At 46.4% G+C, this 20,391-nt stretch overlaps 1 protein-coding gene across 5 annotated transcripts in view; it reads right to left on the bottom strand.

The window, feature by feature from the left end:
* Window positions 1–17,361: 17,361 nt before the first annotated feature.
* Window positions 17,362–20,391, bottom strand: part of HDAC8 (histone deacetylase 8) — a 240,898-nt gene continuing 237,868 nt past the window's right edge. For 3 of the 5 annotated variants that reach the window (XM_054471183.2, XM_063660411.1, XM_063660412.1), the window contains one exon: window positions 17,362–17,918. In XM_054471183.2, the coding sequence (XP_054327158.1) occupies window positions 17,896–17,918 (23 nt within the window). In that variant the 3' untranslated portion in view covers window positions 17,362–17,895. The other 2 variants (XM_054471185.2, XM_063660414.1) reach the window with 1 other exon arrangement.

The following is a 20,391-nucleotide window of genomic DNA, read 5'->3' on the forward strand; positions in this document are numbered from 1 at the left end:
GGAGGAAAACATAATAATCAACCCAACTGCATCCTAGTTAACCCTCTGGTGTCTGGCCGTGCAAACTTCATCTCAGTTGCCTCTTACTCCAGAGGTATTGTGTGCTGCAAATTCTTCTCAGTAAGAGTGGCTAGTCTTTCCTGATGGGCTATCGAGTGAAGCTGCAACTCTTTGGGGCCCCTGTCACGTGTGGGTTGCCAGGAGATGGTGGGTCCTAACTGCCCCCCCCCGACCCCTGTTATTTCCCAGTGTCCCCTTTAGATACTTCAGCCAGGACCACAGTTTTAGGGGAAGTTCTGGTGGCCATTTTCCTCTTGCTCCATGTGGAGACTCTGCCCAGAAGCCCCCTTAGGATCCTGTGAGTCTGCAACCACTGTGAGTATGCCTGTGCCTCCATTTCCCCATCTGGAAGATGCTAGTGAGAATAGCAGATGGGTCAGCCTCTGCCAGGGAGTGATGAGCTAACGTCTGTAGTGCTTTCCAGCCCCTCGGAGCAAGGTGCTGGATCCTTCCCGGCTCTGCGCCTGCCCCTGCCCCTGCCAGCCTGAGTGAGCGCCTGGGCGGCTCTGCGCCTGCCCCTGCCAGCCTGAGTGAGCGCCTGGGCCTGGCGGCTCTCCGTGGAGGGAGTGGCCGCATTCCTCTGACCCAGGCCAACAGGCTTGGACAGGCACTCACTTTTGCTTCTGTGTTTAAAAAAAAAAAGGGAAGAAGAAGAAAAGAAGAGAAGAGAAGATGAATTGAAGAAGAAGGGGAACAAGATCAGTTACTAGGGGAATGGGCCTGGAGAAATAGAAAATTGAGAAGAGAGCAGAGCGATCACAGGGCATCCTTGGGCACCCCAATCAGCTTCGTAGATTCTAGCCCTGGTTTCCTGTTTACACATGGGGTGGGGGAAGTTTGGAAAGGGCCAAGAATTGGGTCTAGTTGAATTGATTCCCTACTTGATTTCCTGTTATTTATGCATAATGGGAAAACCGCAAATACACAAACAACTCAGGCCACCCGGCCTCTTGAATCCTTAGGGGCCATCTTCACAGCTCGGCCCACTCCAGCCTTCAGGGATGTCATTCCAGTGTATGTCCCTTCTCTGTGTCCCCTTCTGGCATTCAACTTCATAAGAACCCTAGCCAGTCAATGCTATCATCCCCATTTTAGGAAGAAGGGCATCGAGGCACAGAGAGGGGAAACAAGCCTAAGATGACACAAAGGGTTAAGTGGCAGAGCTGGGATTCACAGCCAGGTCTGGCTCACTCCTGAGGCCAAACATCCCCCACTAGGCTACCCTGTTATCGGTGCCCCCCTGTTATTGGTGTCTATGCTTTTCTTTCTTCTAGAATGGATGGTTCACCACACTCATTGCAGTAAATAGTCAACACGTATGGCCAGAATGGATGCGTGGCCCAGATCTAGGGAGAACTCTTGAGGGAGGAGTCCAGTTAGGGGCTGGGGCAGCAATCTCCAGGGATGAGGTGCAGTTGGGAGAGGGCAGCAGCAAAGATGACTCTGAAAACTTTACCCAGGGAGAAGCCCGGGGTTCAAAGGCAGGGAGGGAGAGAGGTGCTGGTGTAGAGGAGAAAGAGAAGCAGCAAGCAGGCCTGGCCCTGGACTGTTCGGGTGTCAGCAGTGAGGCTGGAGGCCTTGGGAAGGTGTGAGGCTTTGTGGGGGAAGAGAAACTCTGCTTTAAGCATGTTTAGTTTAAGCTGTTGGCAGAACATCCAAGTGGAAATAGCTCACACACAGCCAGGAATATAGGACTGGAAAGAAAGTGAGGTTGTGTCAAAAAGAGCAATCGGCAGGATGACTTTCGGCCAAACTGTGGGGAACTTTCCCCTGCTTCTCTCCATGGCACAGAGAGGGGCTTTCTCCTCGAGGGGCCTGGGGGACACTGGCTTTTCACTGCAGCCATCCCTCTCCCCTCTCCAGCCCCTCCAGCTCAGCACAATCATGGACACGTGCTTCAAATCTCTAAAGGGCAGTGTGAGAGGATCTCAGTCCATAAATTTCCCCATGCCAGGGAGTGACAGGGGCCTCATCTCACGTTGCTAAATACATTTGGCTAGACCTCAAGCATGCCAGGCCTTCCCTGGTTTCACTTTAGCTTCTGGAACACAGGCCTTTGGGGTCTTGTTTGCTCTCCTTTTTTGGCCACGTGCCATTGTCAGGCCAGCACAGTGTCTCCCAGCTTACTTTATCCTTAAAAAGGTGAGGCCACTTCAGTCTGGCCCTGCTCCCTGCAACAGCAGGCTGAAACTGCTCCCTTGGCCTAAGACCTGAGAGATTTTGCAGCCCTTTGCCCTGAGTCTCATCTCCAAGCTACGGGCATTTCCCTGGACTCCCCTTTCTTGGGGCCCAGCCCTCCTAGCCTCCCAATCCCATCTCAGCTGAGGCCTCACACTTCCATTCATCCATGGATCCCACTTTGCCCTTAGTAAGAGTCTCCACTGGCATGGAGAAGTCTCCCAGCTTGGACCACTGGCCCCTATTGCCTCTCTTGGCCCTTAACTTTGGGGCTGGGAGGCTGGCCTGGACAAATATGGCTGAGTGAACATGGTTAGGAGTCATTTCGCATGCACAAACTGAGGGACTGGAAAGATTTCCACGGATCCCCACAGCCACAGAGACTTGTCCGCCTGTGTTCCCCCCAAAGGCCTGTGTTCTAGAAGCTAAAGTGAAACCAGGAAGGCCTGGCATGCTTGAGGACAAGATCAGTGCTGGAGATGGATTGAGGATCTGGGGTATCTCAGGGGGTCAAGGTGCAGACTGCCGCCAGGCAAGCAGAGAGGACCACAGGCCTGGTTATACAAGGTAACACTTTCCTGCCTAGATGCAGGGAGAGTGCCTCAGCTAGGACATACAGTCTGCTTGTACTAATTACAAAAAGGCGCCTCCTCTGGGAGGAGCAATTAGAACCAGGTGCTGCTTCCTCTGGGCTTTGCACAACCCTCACCCCTGGGCCCACGGCTTTGCAAGAGGAACACAAGCTGAATTTCAGGGCACAACCTGCACAGAGTTTGAGGCCTTGCAAAGAGATGAGTCTGGGTCACCACATGGCTTGCTTAGGTTCCTGCAGTGGCCCGGCACCCCTGAGTATACCACCTCAAGGGAGTGTTCTTCCTACTAGCTCTAAATAATAACATCAGTGGGAATGGTCACTAAACACTTATTAGGAGACAGATCCTCTCTGTTCCTAGTGCTCCGTGCTTATTCTCTCATTAAATCCCCCAATAACCTTAGGTGTTAGGTCAGTACTATTATTACCTCATCTGTATTTTACTGATAGGGAAATTGAGGCACAGAGATATTAGGCAGCTTGACAAGGTTATACACCTTGTATGTTTTGAGCCAAGAATCTTAACCAGGCTGACTGGCCCCAGAGCCTCTGCTGGTGACCACTGGGCCTCACTGTCCCCTAAGTAATGCCCGTTGCCAGTAGGGACCTGCCCCTTATAGTTCATAAAGGCCTTTCCCATCCATGAGCAAAGTCAGTTCTCACACAGATTCCTCACTCCTTGGAATGTTGTCACTGTTACTATCAGGTCTTCCCTGAAGACTTTATTTTTGTGGAGACAGAGTCTCGCTCTGTCACCCAGGCTGGAGTGCAGTGGCACCATCTCGGCTCACTGCAACTCCGCCTCCTGGGTTCAAGCAATTCTCCTGCTCTGCCTCCCGAGTAGCTGGGATCACAGGTGCGCACCACCAATATCCAGCTAATTTTTTGTATTTTTAGTAGAGATGGAGTTTCACCATGTTAGCCTGACTGGTCTTGAACTCCTGACCTCAAGTGATCCGCCCACCTCGGCCCCCCAAAGTGCTGGGATTACAGGCATGAGCCACTGTGCCCAGCTACTGATCACATCTTATAGATGAAGGAAGGAGGCTTGGAGAGGTGAGATGGCCTTGCTGAGGTCAGACAGCCAGCAAGTGAGGATGATACCATTTGAATCTGTTCTTCCAGGTTCAATCTTTCTTTCCCCACTCTCTGACTGTGTACCCCATCTCCCTGCCCTCGGGTTCTCACCTTTCCTCAAAACTGAATGTCAGAGCTGGTAAGGACTGGAGAGATGACCTTATCCAAACTTGTCACTCAGTGTTACAGAATAGAAAGTTAGCGCTGTATTGATACCTGGTTGGACTGGAGTCAGGGTAAAAAAGACAGACCTGAGCAGAAAGAAATGTATTCAATGCAGAGAGAAAGGAGAACCAATGAGAGGGAGAGAAAGATAACAATGGGTGGGGGGGATGGGGTGGGGTGGAGGGAAAGAATACGCAGATGCCTGGGAAGAAAACAAGGTAAGGAAAAGAAATCAAATGAGAAAGAAAAAGGCCCAAAGTGGGGTGAAGGCATAAGTGACCAGCCATCTGGAAGCAGCACTGAGCTCGGCGGGGGCGTGTGTTTGTGAAGCAGGGGAGCTGGACCGACAGGTGCGAGGGCCCAGCTGCAGCCAGCCAGGAACTGTCCAGGCCCAGCGCCCAACCGGAAAGAAGGCATAGCCCCCGCAAGAGACTTCTCAAGGGAGATTTTGGCTGCAGGAGTACGGGGAGGAAACTGCCTTCTTCTAGAGGCAGAGTAGACCCTCAGCAGGTCCAAGGTGGGGAGGCTTGCCTCTGAAGAGCTCCTGGGGTTCCAGGGGAGGAAGGTTCCCATGGCCTCTCTTTGCACTTCTCTTGCATTTTTTTCAAGCCTCTCCCAAGTGTGACCTTTGGAGTCTGGAATATGGATAATGCTCTGCTGTGTTTGTATCTCAGGCTGCCTTGTCATGGCCTTGAATGGTCCGAGGGGATTAGTAAATGCCAATTCGTGCTACCAACAGCTGAAACCCAACAGGAATAGGTAGGGAGGGGAAAAGGGCTGCCAGACCCAACTGGCCACTCTCCCTCTCAGCTCCAGCTGTGGCCTAGTCTGATAGTGAGAGCACAGGGCTCCACCATCAAACTGTCCCTGGTTCAAGTCCTGAGGCTACCGCTTCCTAGCTTTGTCTTTGGGCAAGTGACTTTGGCTCTTTGGGCCTCAGTTTCCTTACGTGTCAGGTAGGGGAAAATAAGAATGCCTACGTCATGAGGCTGTGCCAGGGTTGAATGACATAATGTCTATGGCTATAAACTCTCAAGTGCTGTACACATGTAAGTAATTACTCTTCCCTGACCCCTCTTCCCCACTGCTTGGGGGTTGGAGTCAGCCTTTCAATCTGAGTCCAGTTCCAAGCCTGACTTCATCTCTTTGGCCCTGTTTTCCTCATTGTCACATATAACTGTGTGGGAAGTCAGACCTCTCTGACCCACCGGGGTGGGATCAGGGCTGGCTGTTCTTCCCACACAGTTTTTCATTCAGGCCACAAATGTGAGCTGAGCCCTTACATGGCCCTTCTTCAGTCACCAAGGCCTCAGAGGGACCAAGGCACCACCTCAACCCTCAAGGAGTTCCCAATATAGTGGGGGAGATAGAAAAGCAGACCTTAAAATGAAGTGGGAGATAGGAGGTGACATCTGAGCTGAGGATCAGCATTCTCCAGGTATTGGGGACAGCATGGGCAAAGGTGCTGATGGGAGCTAGGAAACAGCACAGGATGGGATCTGTGAGGTTGCAGGATCCAGACTTGGATGCCACGTTAAGAAATTCAGCCTTTATATTGTGGTCCCTAAAGCTGATGTGGGCAGATAAGCGTGGAGTCTGGTACAGACGGTTACTCAGTAAAGCATGCTTATTGCCTTGACTTTCTCTCTCCATCTTCCATCTCCAGCAGTGAGCAAGCGAGCCAGCCCTAGGCTTCCTGGAGGGCTCCCAGGTCTCTGCCCTGAATATGGCCCCATAAGGGCTCTTGAGCCCTTTCCCTGCACATTTTCCCAAACTCAGTAAATGGCACCTCTGTTCACCCAGTTTCTCAGGCCCAAAACCTTGCTTTCATCTTTTTCTTTCTCTCTCCCCCTAGATCCAACTGATGAACAAATTCTGTCAACTGTTTCTGAAATACAGCCAGAGGCCAGATGCAGTGGCTTACTTCTGTAATCCTAATACTTAGGGAGGCTGAGGCAGGAGGATTGCTCAAGGCCAGGAGTTGGAGACCAGCCTGGGCAATGTAGCAAGATCCGGGTTGTAAAAAATAAAAATAAAAGAATCAGCAAGGCACAGTGGCTCTTGCCTGTAGTCCTAGCTACTCAAGGGGCTGAGGAAAAAGAAACACTTGAGCCCAAGAGTTCAAGGTTATAGTGAGCTATGATCACACCACTGCACCCCAGCCTGGGTGACAGAGCGAGACCCTGTCTCTAAAAAAATTTTTTTAAATGCAGCCAAAATCCAAACCACTCCTCACCACTTCTATAGCCACCACCCTGGGCTGAGTCACTGTCATCTCTTCCCTGTAGTCACCCTCTGACCAGCTCTCTAGCCTGTGGCCCCTATTCTTCACACAGCAGCCAGAGGGGTCGTGTCCCCTCTGCTCAGGAACCTCGAATGGCTTTCCATCCCATACAGGGTAAAAGCCAAAGTTCTTACAGTGGCCCATGTCACCTGATCCTTCCTGCTTCTCTACACTCCTTTTCTCCTACTCCACCCTCATTCCCTCAGCTTCATGCACATTGGCCTCGCCATTTCTTGGATATGACAAGGCAGTTCCTGTCTCAGGCTCTTTGCATTTGCTGTTGCCTCTGGCTGGGACACTCTCTCCCTGATGGCCACCTGGCTAGCTGTTCAGGTTTTTGCTCACTGTCACCTCCTCAAATGGGCCTTCCCTGGGCACCGTTTCTAAAATAGCCCTGTCCCACTCAACTTTTATCTTGTTTGATTTTCTCCATAGTACTTACCACTGCTTGTCATATTGTATTTATTCTCTGTCTCTCCAACTAGAGTAAACAGTCCATGAGAGCAGGGATTTTGTTTTTTGAGTCAGGGTCTCGCTCCATCGCCCAGGCTGGAGTGCAGTGGTGTGATCACAGCTCACCACAGCCTGACCTCCTGGGCAAAAGGATTCTCCCACCTCAGCCTCTCGAGTAGCTGGGACTACAAGCTTGTGCTACCATACCTGGCTAATATATTTTAATTTTTTTTTTTGTGGAGATGGGTCTTGCTATGTTGCCCGGGCTGGTCTTGAATTCCTGGGCTCAAACAATTCTCCTGTGTCGGTCTCCCAAAGTGCTGGGATTATAGGAATGAGCTACTATACCCGCTATCCTTTTAAGTCTCTGGTAACCCCAGGACCGTGCTGTGGGGCTAACTGGTGGGCGCCTTTGGAGGAAGCATTCCAGTCTGGCAGGAAAGCTGCAGAGTAGTGAGCGGTGCCCACCAGCCTGGGAGTGGAGTGGCCCAGAAAGGATGGCCACAGTGTGGAGGGGAGGAAGGGCAGATGAAAAGTGCTGAATACACGGCATTAGTAGGCCTAAGAAATGGCAGTACCCATCCACTGTCCCCACCAGTCTACAGCTGTGATTTTGTGGTTTCTCTTCAGCCTGTCTCCTTTCACATACATATGTGCACATTAGTACCAATCCCCAGCTCACTCATCATTCCCACCCTTATTCTGCCTTTACCTTCACTTTCAGCTTGTGTAAACCCATGCCCTCCATGCTGCCCACAGTGTGATTCCCAACAGGGAATTTTTTGTTGTTGTTGTTTTGTTTTTGAGATGGAGTCTTGCACTGTCGCCTGAGCTGGAGTGCAATGGTGTGATCTCGGCTCACTGTAGCCTCCGCCTCCCGGGTTCACACCACTCTCCTGCCTTAGCCTCCTGAGTAGCTGGGATTACAGGTGCCTGCCACCATGCCCAGCTAATTTTTTGTATTTTTAGTAGAGATGGGGTTTCACTGTGTTGGCCAGGCTGGTCTCGAACTCTTGACCTAATGATCCGCCCGCCTCGGCCTCCCAAAGTACTGGGATTACAGGCCTGAGCCACCACACCCAGCCCCCACAGGGAATTTCAAAAGGCATTTAGGTAGCTTTTGGGGGAAGATACGTTAGGATTGCACTGTATGTCTAGAGCTAGCCTGAGCCCCTGGGAAAATTAGAACGGGCTCATAGTCACTGCTATTCCCTTTAATTCCTCCCAGCATTTACTGAGGTCCTACTACATGCCTGTCATGAGTGCTGGACTTGAAGAGATGGGAAAAGTCAGTGAGTGTTGTCAAAGAGACAGGTAACTAAATAATAACTTACTATTAAGCATCTAAAACATGCCCAATCTCACTAATAAAACAAAAAAAAAAATGAAAATTCAAACAATGAGATAGTTTTACTTCTTAGGTGGGAAAAGATGAAGTTGTAGGGAGGGTGTGGGGGCAGCTACATTCACACAGCTTTAGTGGGACTGTGAATTGGGACAACACCTCTGGGAATCAAAACCTATAATCTCTTTTGTTTGTTTTAGGTTACACGCCCTTTGATCCAGCAGTTTCACTTCTACAAATTTATCATGAGGAAATAATGCAACAAACGTGCAAGGGTATAGGTAAGAGGATCTTCGTTGCAATTTTTTTGAGGTGAATTGCACACAATGGAAATTTAACAGTTTTACCCAATACAAAGAAAAGATAAATGTTTGAGGTGATGGATGTTCCAGTTCCCCTAATTTGATCGTTACACATTGTATACAGCTATCAAAATATCACACATACCTCCAAAATATGTACAACTTTTAGATATCAATTAAACCATAAAAAAGTAAATTAACCATTTTGAAGTGAAAATTCAGTGGCATTTGGTACATTCACAATGTTGTGTAATCACCATTGCTATCTGGTTCCAAAACATTTTCATTACTCCAAAACAAAACCTGTACCCTTTAAGCAGTTATTCCCAATTTTCCCCTCTGCCCAGGCCCTGGTAACAACCAATCTGCTGTCTTTATGAATTTGCTTATTCCGGGGGTTTCATGTAAATAGAACCATACAATACGTGACCTTTTATGTTTGGCTTCTTTCACTTAGCGTAATGTTTCTAAGTATTGTATTAAGTATCAGTGCATCATTCCCTTTCAAGGCTGAATAATATCCCCTGTACGCACATGTCACAATTGGTTTATCCATTCATCCATTGATGGGCATTTATTAGAATTATTGTGGCATTTCTTTCGCTACCTTTTGGCTATTGTGAATAGTGCTGTGATGAACATTCATATACAAATATTTCTTTGAATACCTATTTTCAATTCTTTTGGATATATAGCTAGGAGTATAATTGCTGGGTCATATGGTAATTCCATGTTTCACTTGTTGAGTAGCCACGAAACTGTTTCCCACTGCAGCTGCACCATTTTACATTCCCACACCAAGGTACAAGGATTCCAATTTTTGTACATGCTCATCAACACTTGTTATTTTCTGTCTTTGATTATAGTGATCCAAATAGGTATAAACTGACAAGTGATTGCGGTTTTGATTTGCAGTTCCCAAATGACTAATGATGTTGAGCATCTTTTCGTGTGCTTCTTGCCCATTTGAATATCTTCTTTGCAGAAATGTCTAATCAAGTTCTTTGCCTTTTTTTTTTTGAGACAGTGTCTTACTCTGTTGCCCAGGCTCTGGAGTGCAGTGGCGTGATCATGGCTCAGTACAGCCTCGACCTCCTGGGCTCAAGTGATCCTCCTGCCTCAGCCTCCTGAGTAGCTGGGACTATAGGCGCAGGCCACCAAGCCTGGCTAATTTTATTTTTTAATTTTTTTGTAGAGACAGGGTCTCGCTATGTTGACCAGGCTGATCTTGAAATCCTGGACTCAAGAGATCCTCCCACCTTGTGGGAGGATCCAGAAATGCTGGCCTCTTTCACTTTCTTGATAATGTTTGCTGCAGCAAAAAAGTTTTTAACTTTGATGAAGTCTAATTTATCTATTTTTTTTTGAGATGGAGTCTCACTCTGTTGCCCAGGCTGGAGTGCAGTGACACAATCTCGGCTCACTACAACCTCTGCTTCCCAGGTTCAAGCGATTTTCCTGACTCAGCCTCCTGAGTAGGTGGGATTACAGGCGTGCACTACCACGCCTGGCTAATTTTTTGTATTTTTAGTAGAGACGGGGGTCTCACCAGGTTGGACAGGCTGGTCTTGAACTCCTGACCTCTGGTGATGTGTCCACCTCAGCCACCAAAAGTGCTGAGATTACAGGCGTGAGCCACCACACCTGGCAGTCTAATTTATCTATTTCTCCTTTTGTTGCTCGTGCTTTTGGTGTCATAGCTAAGAATCCATTACCAAATCCAAGGTAATGATCTACCCCCATGTTTTCTTCTAAGCATTTCATAGTTTACCTCGTACATTTAGGTCTTTGATCTATTTTGAACTCATTTTTGTGTATAGTATGAGATAGAGTTTCAACTTCGTTCTGTTTTTTATTTTTCCGAGATGGAGTCTTGCTCTGTCGCCCAGGCTGGAATGCAGTGGCACGATCTTGGCTCACTGCAACCTCCACCTCCCAGATTCAAGCGATTCTCCTGCCTCAGCCTCCCGAGTAGCTGGGATTACAGGTGCATGCCACCACGCCCGGGTAACTTCATTCTTTTGCATGTTGAAATCCAGTTGTCTCAGCACCATTTGTTAAAGAGACTTCTTTTTCCCCATTGAATGGACTTGGCATCTCTGTCCAAAATCAATTGACCATAGGTGTATTTCTGTACTTTTGATTCTGTTCCATTGTACCTATACGTCTGTACTTATGCCAGTAACACAATGTTTTGATTACTATAGCTTTGTGGTAAGTTTTGAAATAGGGAATCATGAGTCCTCCGACTTTGTTCTTCTTTTTCGAGATGTTTTTACTATTTGGGGTCTCTGGAAACGCCATATGAATTTCAGGATGGATTTTTCTATGTCTGCAAAAAAGTCTTTGGGATTTTCATAGGAATTGCATTCAATCTGTAGATCATTTTGAGTAGTATTGACACCATACAATATTAAGTCTTTCAATCTATGAACACGTTTTTCCGTTTATCTGTGCCTTCTTTAATTTCTGTCAGCAACATTTTATAGTTTCAGTGTACACGTTTTTTGCCTCCTTGGCTAAGTTTATTCCTAAATATTTTATTCTTTTGGATGTTATTGTAAATATAACTGTTTTCTTTTTCTTTCTTTCTTTTTTTTTTTGAGATGGAGTCTCACTCTGTTGCCCAGGCTGGAGTGCAGTGGTGCGATCTTGGCTCACTGCAACCTCCGCCTCCTGGGTTCAAGTGATTCTCCTGCCTCAGCCTCCCGAGTAGCTGGGACTACAGGTGCGTGCCACCATGCCTGGCTAATTTTTTGTATTTTTAGTAGAGACGCGGTTTCACCATGTTAGCCAGGATGGTCTCGATCTCCTGACCCCGTGATCTGCCCACCTCGGCCTCCCAAAGTGCTGGGATTATAGGCGTGAGCCACCGCACCTGGCCAGAACCATTTTTTAAATTTCCTTTTCGGATTATTCATTGTTGATGTATAGAAACACAATGGATTTTTGTTTGTTAACCTTGTACCCTGCTACTTTGCTGAATTCATTTATTAGCTCTAGTGGTTGTTGTTGTGCAGTGTTTTTATTTGTAAGGAAAATGAGAAAATTCTGAATGTTGAGCAATAGGGGACAGGTTAAACAAATTTGGAAGCATCCATATACTAGGATCATTTCAAGCATCAGGTGTGCCTTCCTTTTTGGTATGTCTGGTATATGTTATAATGGAAGATGAATAAAGTAGCTGTTTCTAGATTGATATGGAAAGCTGTCCATGGCATATAATTAAGTGAAAGAAAAATCAGGTTGTAGAACAGTTTCATTTCATTTACATAAAAGTCAAATGGTCATACATGCATAATGCCAGCTCCATTGAGACAGAGATTGTTGTCTCTTTGTACACAGATGTAAACCTAGTGCCTGGCATGTTGCATGGCACCTAGTGGGTGCTCAATAATATTTATGGAGCAAATGAAAAAAAGTCTGGAAAAAAAAACACTAAATTGCCAATAGTGGTTATCACTGAAGTATAGGGATATGAGGGAACTATTATCTGTATTATCTGAAAGTTTTTACCTGAAGCATATATTGAGGGGAAATATTTCATTACACACACACACACACACACACACACACACACGCACACATTCTCTTACCAAGTAAGTGGTTAGGAGAAAGGCATAGTGGGCCAAAGGAGGAAGGTGCCAGGACTCCATCTGAGGTAAACAGAGGCTTCTCACAGGCAGTCACTTTGGAGCTGGGCCTTACCAGGCTCCTTATTATTTATTTATTTTTTTGTCCACACAGTAGCCAGAGCGAGCTTTTCAGAATGCAAATCTGATCAGACCACTCCTTGGCTTAAAACTCTGATGGCTTCCTTACCTGCATGCTCAAGCCCAGCCCCTCAACCTGGCACAGGAAGCCCTTTGTAATCTGGCCCCTGCTATCTTTACTTGCAGCAACTCACCAATATAGATTTTAATGTTTTATTATGAAAATTAAAAAACCACAAAACCAGAGAGACTATATAATCAACTCCCATATATTCATTCAATCCACTTTAACAGTGATCAACATTTTCAAATTTTGTTTTACCCATGTCCCCCTCCCTCCCCACCCTCCACATACATTTTCCTCCTCTGGAGTATCCAGATGCAGTTCACCTGTAAATACTTCTCTTTATCTCTCTATAAGATGAGGATATAAAATATATGTGTATATAACCACCATGCTGTTATTGTACTTAACAAAATTATCAATAATTTCTTACCATAACCTGTCCAATGTTCCCTCATTGTTTTAATAACATCTTTTTACAGTTGGTTTGCTTGGATACCGTCAAATATCCTGTGTTCCAGCAACACCAAGCTGCTTATTGCTTCCCTAAATTTCCTGTGCCTTCTTGCCTTCATGTATTCCAGTCCCTTTGCCTGGAATGCCTCCTCCCATGCCTGGCCCAAGATTCAGCTTGAGTGTCACCGCCTGCTTGTAGCCATCATGGTTGCCCTAGTCTAGATTGCTTGTCTCCTCCTCTGTGTTAATAAACCCAGAATAAGGCATTGCTTTGTCTTATTACATAGTTCTACCATTCTCTAAGTATGTATTGAGAGAGAGAGAGAGAGGAGGCCCGGCGCAGTGGCTCACACCTGTAATCCCAGCACTTTGGGAGGCCGAGGCGGGCGGATCACGAGGTCAGGAGATTGAGACCATCCTGGCTAACACGGTGAAACCCCGTCTCTACTAAAAATACAAAAAAATGGCCGGGCGTGGTGGCGGGCGCCTGTAGTCCCAGCTACTCGGGAGGCTGAGGCAGGAGAATGGCGTGAACCTGGGGGAGGCGGAGCTTGCGGTGAGCCGAGACTGTGTCACTGCACTCCAGCCTGGGCGACAGAGCGAGACTCCATCTCAAAAAAAAAAAAAAAAAAAAAAAAAACAGAGAGGAGAAGAAGAGAGAGAGATAGAGAGAGAATGATAAATGGTAGATGGTATCTGGGGATGGCCAGGGCAAGGTGGCTACTTTAGTTAGGGTAGGGTGGTCACAGTATTATTATTATAACTTATTTATTTTATTTTTTTGAGATGGAGTCTTGCTCCTGTCGAGCAGGCTGGAGTGCAGTGGCGCAGATCTTGGCTCACTGTGACCTCCACCTCCCGGGTTCAAGCAATTCTCCTTCCTCAGCCTCCTGAGTAGCTGGGATTACAGGCATGCGCCATCACACCCAGCTAATTTTTGTATTTTTAGTAGAGATGGGGTTTCGCCATGTTGGCCAGGCTGGTCTCGAACTCCTGACCTCAGGTGATCCACTTGCCTCGGCCTCCCAAAGTGCTGGGATTACAGGCATTAGCCACCACACCCGGCTTTTTTTAAAATTTTTTGAGACAGAGTCTCACTCTGTCACCCAGGCTGGAGTGCAGTGACACAATCTTGGCTCACTGCAACCTCCATCTCTTGGGTTCAAGCGATTTTCCTGCCTCAGTTTCCTGAGTAGCTGGGATTACAAGCATGCGCCACCACGTCTGGCTACTTTTTTTGTATTTTTAGTAGAGACGGGGTTTCGCCATGTTGGCCAGGTTGGTCTCGAAGTCCTGACCTCAGGTGAATGGCCAACCTCTGCCTCCCAAAGTGTTGGGATTACAGGCATGAGCCACCACACCCGGCCATATTATTATTATTATTTGAGACAGGGTCCCGCTCTGTTGCCCAGGCTGGAGTGCAGTGGTGCAATCATGGCTCACTGCTGCCTCGACCTCCAGGGCTCAAGGCATCCTCCTGCCTCAGCCTGCTGAGTAGTTGGCACTACAGGCATGTGCCACCACGCCTAGCTCATTTTTGTATTTTTAGTAGAGACGGGGTTTTGCCATGTTGGCCAGGCTAGTATGGAACTCCTGGGCTCAAGCAATCCTCCCACCTCGGCCTCTCAAAGTGTTGGGATTACTGATGTGAGCCTCTGGGCCCGGCCCTAGGGTATTTAATTGAGTCGGACAACTGAATGAGGAGAAGGAGCCAGTCTAGGGAAGATCGGGGCATTCCAAGCAGGACTAGCATGTGCATAGATCATGAGGCGAGGGGCCCCTGTCTTAGACAGCTCTATTTATGTCTGTCTTTACCTCTACATCTGTAGATCTCATCCTTTTTGTAATCACAAAACTCCTTTGAGTGTTGAGAATCTGATAATAGCTATGGCTCTGTGCCCCAGAAAAATGTACATATGTACAGTCACACAAATTTGCATACTATTTCCCTAATTCCTGAAGCCAGGGAACCCCAGGAAGTTTCCTTACGCACAGTGTGTTCACATTTAGGGCAAGAACAGTGTCTACTACTAATATGTAACATGCGCTCTACTACTAATATGTAACATGCGCTCTACTACGTGCTTTTCTGCATTATCTCTTTGGTCCCTCGCAACCACCCCCATGTGGTAGGTACAGGTAAGTGTCGCCATTTGATAGACAAGGAGACTAAGGCTCAGAGAGAGGGAGTTACTTGGCCAAGGTCACACAGCTAGTAAGTGACAGGGAGAGGCTTAAACCCAGGCAGTCTGAGGCTGAAGTGTGTATGTTGCATGCCAAGGCACTACCGGTCAGCTTTGGGCCCAGCACTGAGCAGGAGGTTTGGGGATCTGCCCCTGGCAAATGCAGAGAAGGAGGAGCTGCAGGAGCTTTCTGTATAGGGGCTTAGAGATGTCAAAACACACTTGTTTACGTGGTTGTTTTCTTTCATTCTTCTGCTTTTCTCTTCCTCCTTCTTTCCCTTCTCATCTTCCTCTTTTTCCTTTTTTTTCGTTGAATGACAATATTTGATTTTCTTATAAAGAAGTCTTTCTGCCTTAGAAAGAGTCTTTTAAATATGTAATTGGAAATATACTACTGCTGTCTCCGTGACAGCTAACATTGAATGCAGCAGAGGCAGATCCACCCTCCCCAAAGGTAAACTGGTGGGAATTTTCCATTGACTTAAAAAAAATGTTATGTATTATTTTTTTTGGGACCAGGTAATACATTCACATGGTTCAAAAATCAAAAGGTACAAAAAGGAACTGAGTGCAGGTCGCCCTCACTCCGCCACTTGCCATCTGGTTCCCTTGCCCGGAGGCAACTGAGGTGTCCCAGTTTCTTGTGTATTTTCCCAAAGGTGTTTTGTGTAAATATATGCATATCCAATATCGATATTCTTTTTTAAGCGGTTATTTTCTTACCCCTTGAGTTGGAGACATAGTCTAAACTTCTCTCTTGGTCTCTTTGGCCCTTGTGAGTGCCCTGGAGACAGAGGGGGCTGGTGGGTTTCCTATAAGCACTGGGTTTTCCTCAGAGGTGAGCCTTCCCTGGACCATTTCCAAGGCAGGCCCTCCTGTCCAGAATACTTTACACGCTTTTCAAAGTGCTTCCATCTTTGGTAATTCATCAACCACTCACAATAGCCCATGAGGTGCAAGAATTATTCACCCCATTTTATGGGTAGGGAAACAGACCGAGAAAGGTCAAGCAACTTGCTGAAAAGCACACAATCGAATGAATGCTGCTGTGTGGTGAGGGCCCAGAAGTAGCATGTGGCTTGGTCCAGCTTGGGCTTTGGAAGCAGTAAGAAAGTTGTTTACTTCAAAGTCACAGTTTAAAAATATTCTAGTGGCACTAGTGTGGGACAGTGGAAAAAGTAAGGGAATTTGCCGTTCCAGCCGGGTTTTTCTTCCTGGCTCTGCCACTTAAAAAGGGGCATGTTACTTCATCATTCTTAGCCTCAATTTTCTAATCTATAGAGTGGGGATGATAATACCCACTAGCAGGGTGGATAGTGACGTACAAGTGAAAATGATCTGTAAAATGGGGCATATGCCAATGCTTGCTTTGCCATTGTTGTTATAGTTATTGTGGCTGGTCCCTTGCAGACACAAGGGGTGGGTGGTGGCGGGGTCGGCAGCAATTTCCTAAAGGTAAGACAGGCAGGCTTACGGTGGGGATAAATTTGCCCCACCCTCAAGCCAACTGATCTAAAGAGCGTCCCCATCCCCCGCATCCCCCTCCCCGCCACCGCCCCCACTGATCGGTCTTCCAGGCAAATAGAACAGCCCCAGGGCCTGAGCACAAAGTCTTCCTCAGTGGGTGTCTTGAACTGACTTTGATCTGTAACTACCCCCCAACTCCCCGCGGATCAATTGTTTTTTTTTTTTTTTGGTTTATTTATTTATTTTTTTTCTATTATTAAAGTAAAATATGACCACTAGAGAAAATTTGGAAAATACTGAAAAGTAGAAATGTGCTCCCATAGCTCTGGGCTCATGTTGGTAACAGAATTGGAAACATGTTGGGATCTGCTTCTTTTCCTCCTCCCTTGCCTTGTCTGGGAATTCCTAGACAGCCAGGATGGATGGGGCTGTGTGTTTGTCTGCCATCCCGGTCCCAGTAGTAGAAGGAGCTTCGTAAATATTTGGTAAATAAAATTACAATATCATGACATTTAGTTGTCTCTTCCTCATCTCTCCCATTATCCCCCATCCCCATTTTTCCATGTTGCCAACTCCCCAGAGATTGCAGTAACACCACACATTACAACTTCCTCCCCTTTTCATTATGTGCCAATTGTCTACACTCGACTGGGAAGCATCCTTTCTATCCGTGGAAGTGCTCCTCTTGGATCTGACATGCCAACACGCCTTTTCCATCCCTAAATCACTCCCTGGACAGGGACAGTTCCTCCCCAGGGTGCCAATAAGCCCCTCTCCGTGTCTGCAGTGCCAGTATTCCTACCCCACCATGGACAGCCCCAGTGCAACACAGAGCTTGGCCTTCTGTCCCAAGAACTTGGGCTAGGGACACACTAGTTCCCCAGTGAGGTCAGACTCTCAAGCTGGGCCAGAGTAGAGATTGGAAGGAACAGGGTTATTCTTGACACTTCAGCGAGAAGAAAAGTTCAGAACTGTGTGTGCTGTCAGTGGCGCTTTACACTGAAGACAATGGGACAAAGAGGTAGGTTTTCAAAGATTTTATTAAAAAAAACAAAGACACATAACACTAAAACAACACCAGTGGACTTCTCCCCACCTCCCAGTCTGCTGATCAGTACCCTCTCTCCCAGGGCTCCACCTGGATGGTCCTGAGGCCCAAACCCTGCCTCTCAGCTGCCTCCTGCCCTACAAACTGGTGACTGCTCTCATCCAGCTTCTGATCTGTTTCATTTAAGATGATAAAAATACTCCCCTCCCCAATTCGCTTAAAAATAATTTTCAAAGATTAAAAACTTCATTTGTGTGTGTTTTTTTAAATAAGAACTTTAAATGTGGGATATCTCCCTCTTCCCCTAGGCCCAGTTGAGGACTCTGGGGTGCCTGCCTCTTCACCCCAGGAAGCCAGCTGCCACTTGGTGCCCCTTGGAAATTTTCAGGAAGTAATTTCTTTCAAATTTCCCCTGCAGTCACAAATTCCACAAACTGCTTGCATAAACACGCTGTCTTCATTATAGGCACCACTCCTCAGCTCTGGAAACCTGATCTCTTTCTGTCAACTAGACCACATGCTTCAGATTCCCTGCAAACAGGGGAGAAAACAAAATTCAAAGTCAGGTAATGTATGTGAATTACACCCCAATGGAGCTATTTTTTAAAAAGCACTTATATTTTGGGGCTTATTCTCTGCTGCTCTTGGGAACTCTGTGACCTCGCCATAAGGAACAAGACCAGAATACCTTGCTGGATGATGAGAAACAAATGGCCCAGAGACCCCTGTCACCCAGGCAACCACCAGCCAATTACTGGACATGTGATCAAGGCCTTTGACAGCCAGCTGACTGCAGACGCTGGGTGTATCCAGCCAGAACCAGAAGAGCCACCCAGCTGAACTCAGCTCAATTGCCAATCTATAGAGTCATGAGCTAAACAAATGGTTGTTTTAAGTCACTCACTCTCTCTCTCTCGTAACACTTTTCAGAGTTCATTCTTGGCTAACTGCATCAAATCTCATGCTCCCCACCCCCAACTTTTTTTCTTCCCTTAGCAAGGCACAACCCTCCTAGCATTTTCTCTTGTGAGTACCTGTGAAACACGGACTGGGGGCTTTCCTCTGATCTCAGGCCTAAGAGTCTTTGAGGGAAAAGTGATTATTTGAAATCCTACCGGACTGGGCTCTAGGAATGAAAAGTTGCTCACTTTGTCCCTCCATAGTCTTTCCCTTGCCACACTTCCCCAAGTAGAAACACTGGGCTCCAAACCCTACTGGCCACTTCTCTGAAACAGAAACAATGCTCCCTGAGGACAGGGCCTGGCTGTCTTACTTTTGGTTGATCTCCAAAGTCTGGCACAGTGCCTCACTCACAGTAGGTGCTCAGTAAATGGCTGAATGAATGGATGAATGAAAGGAAGGAAGGAAAGAAGAAACAAATCAGAAACAAACTACTTGCCTATCTTTTTTTTTTTTTTTTTTTTTTTGAGATGGAGTTTTGCTCTTGTTGCCCAGGCTGTCGTACAATGGCGCGATCTCGGCTCACTGCAATCTCCCAGGTTCAAGCGATTCTCCTGCCTCAGCCTCCCGAGTAACTGGGACTACAGGTGTGTGCCACCATGCCCAGCTAATTTTTGTATTTTTAGTAGAGATGGGGTTCACCATGTTGGCCAGGATGGTCTCAATCTCTTGACCTCGTGATCCGCCCGACTCGGCCTCCCAAAGTGCTGGGATTACAGGTGTGCCCGGCCTTGCCTATCTCTTTTATTTTAAATTTTAATCTGCAGTAAAATTGACATTTGTGCATGTGTAGATCTGATTTTAAACATATGTATAGATTCATGACAGAGAGGACTTCCATAACCCCTCAAATCTCCTTGTGCTATCCTTTTGCAATCACATCTTCCTTTCTCCCCCACCACCCGGCAAGCACTGATCTGTTCTCCATCACTGTAGTGTTGTCTTTTTGAGAATGCCATATAAATGCAATCAAACAGTCTGTAATCTTTTAAGATAGGCTTTTTTTTTTTTTTTTTTTTTTTTTTTTTTACTCAGCATAATGCCTTTGAGGTTCATGCAGATTTGTCCATGTATCAATAGAAGTTCATTCCTTTTTTGTACTTACCTTTTACTTTTAAAATAATTATAGAATAACAGGAAGTTGCAAAAAAAATAGTGCAGAGAGGTTCTACACACCCTTCCCCAGGTTTCCCCACATGTTAACATCTTACATAATTACTGTTCAATATCCAAGCCAGGAAATTGACATTGGTACAATTCACAGATCTTATTAAGATGTCACTAGTTTTATAAGCACTCATTTGTGTGTGTATAAGTGTATAATTCTAGGCCATTTAATCTTAACTGTAGATTCGTGTAACCTCAACCACAATCAAGATACGAAACTATTTTATCACCACAAAGATTTCCCTCCTCTACCTCCTTTACAGTCATTCCCATCCCTCCTCCTTCACCATCCATAAGTCCCGACAACCATTCATCTGTTATCCTTCTCTAAAATTTGGTCATTTTGAGAATGTTATAGAAATGGAACCATACAGTATATAAACTTTTGAGATAGATAGGCTTTTTTCACTCAGCATACTGCTCTTAAGATCCATCCAAGTTGTGGTGTGTATCAAGTTTGTTGCTTCTTTTTGCTGAGTAGTACTCCACAGTATGGATGTAGCACAATCTGTTTAACTACTTATCTGCTGAAGGACACCTGAGTCATTTCCAGTTTTTGGGTATAGAATCAAGCCACTGTGAACATTCACATACAGGTTTTTGTGTGAACACAGTTTTCATTTTTCTGGGACAAATGCTCAACAGAATAATTGCTGGGAGGTATGGTAGTAGCATGTTTAGCTTTATAAGACATTGCCAAACTGTTTTCCAGACTGGTGGTACCATTTTACATTGCCTCCAGCAATGTTTGAGTCATCTGGTTTCTCAGCATTCTTACTGGCATCTGGTGTTGGTTTTTATTTTGGCCATTCTGATAGATGTATACTGATATCACATTATGATCTCAATTTGCATTTTCCCAATGGCTAATGATGTT

The sequence above is a fragment of the Pongo pygmaeus genome, chromosome X (assembly GCF_028885625.2).
Source record: "Pongo pygmaeus isolate AG05252 chromosome X, NHGRI_mPonPyg2-v2.0_pri, whole genome shotgun sequence".
Lineage (NCBI taxonomy): Eukaryota > Metazoa > Chordata > Mammalia > Primates > Hominidae > Pongo > Pongo pygmaeus.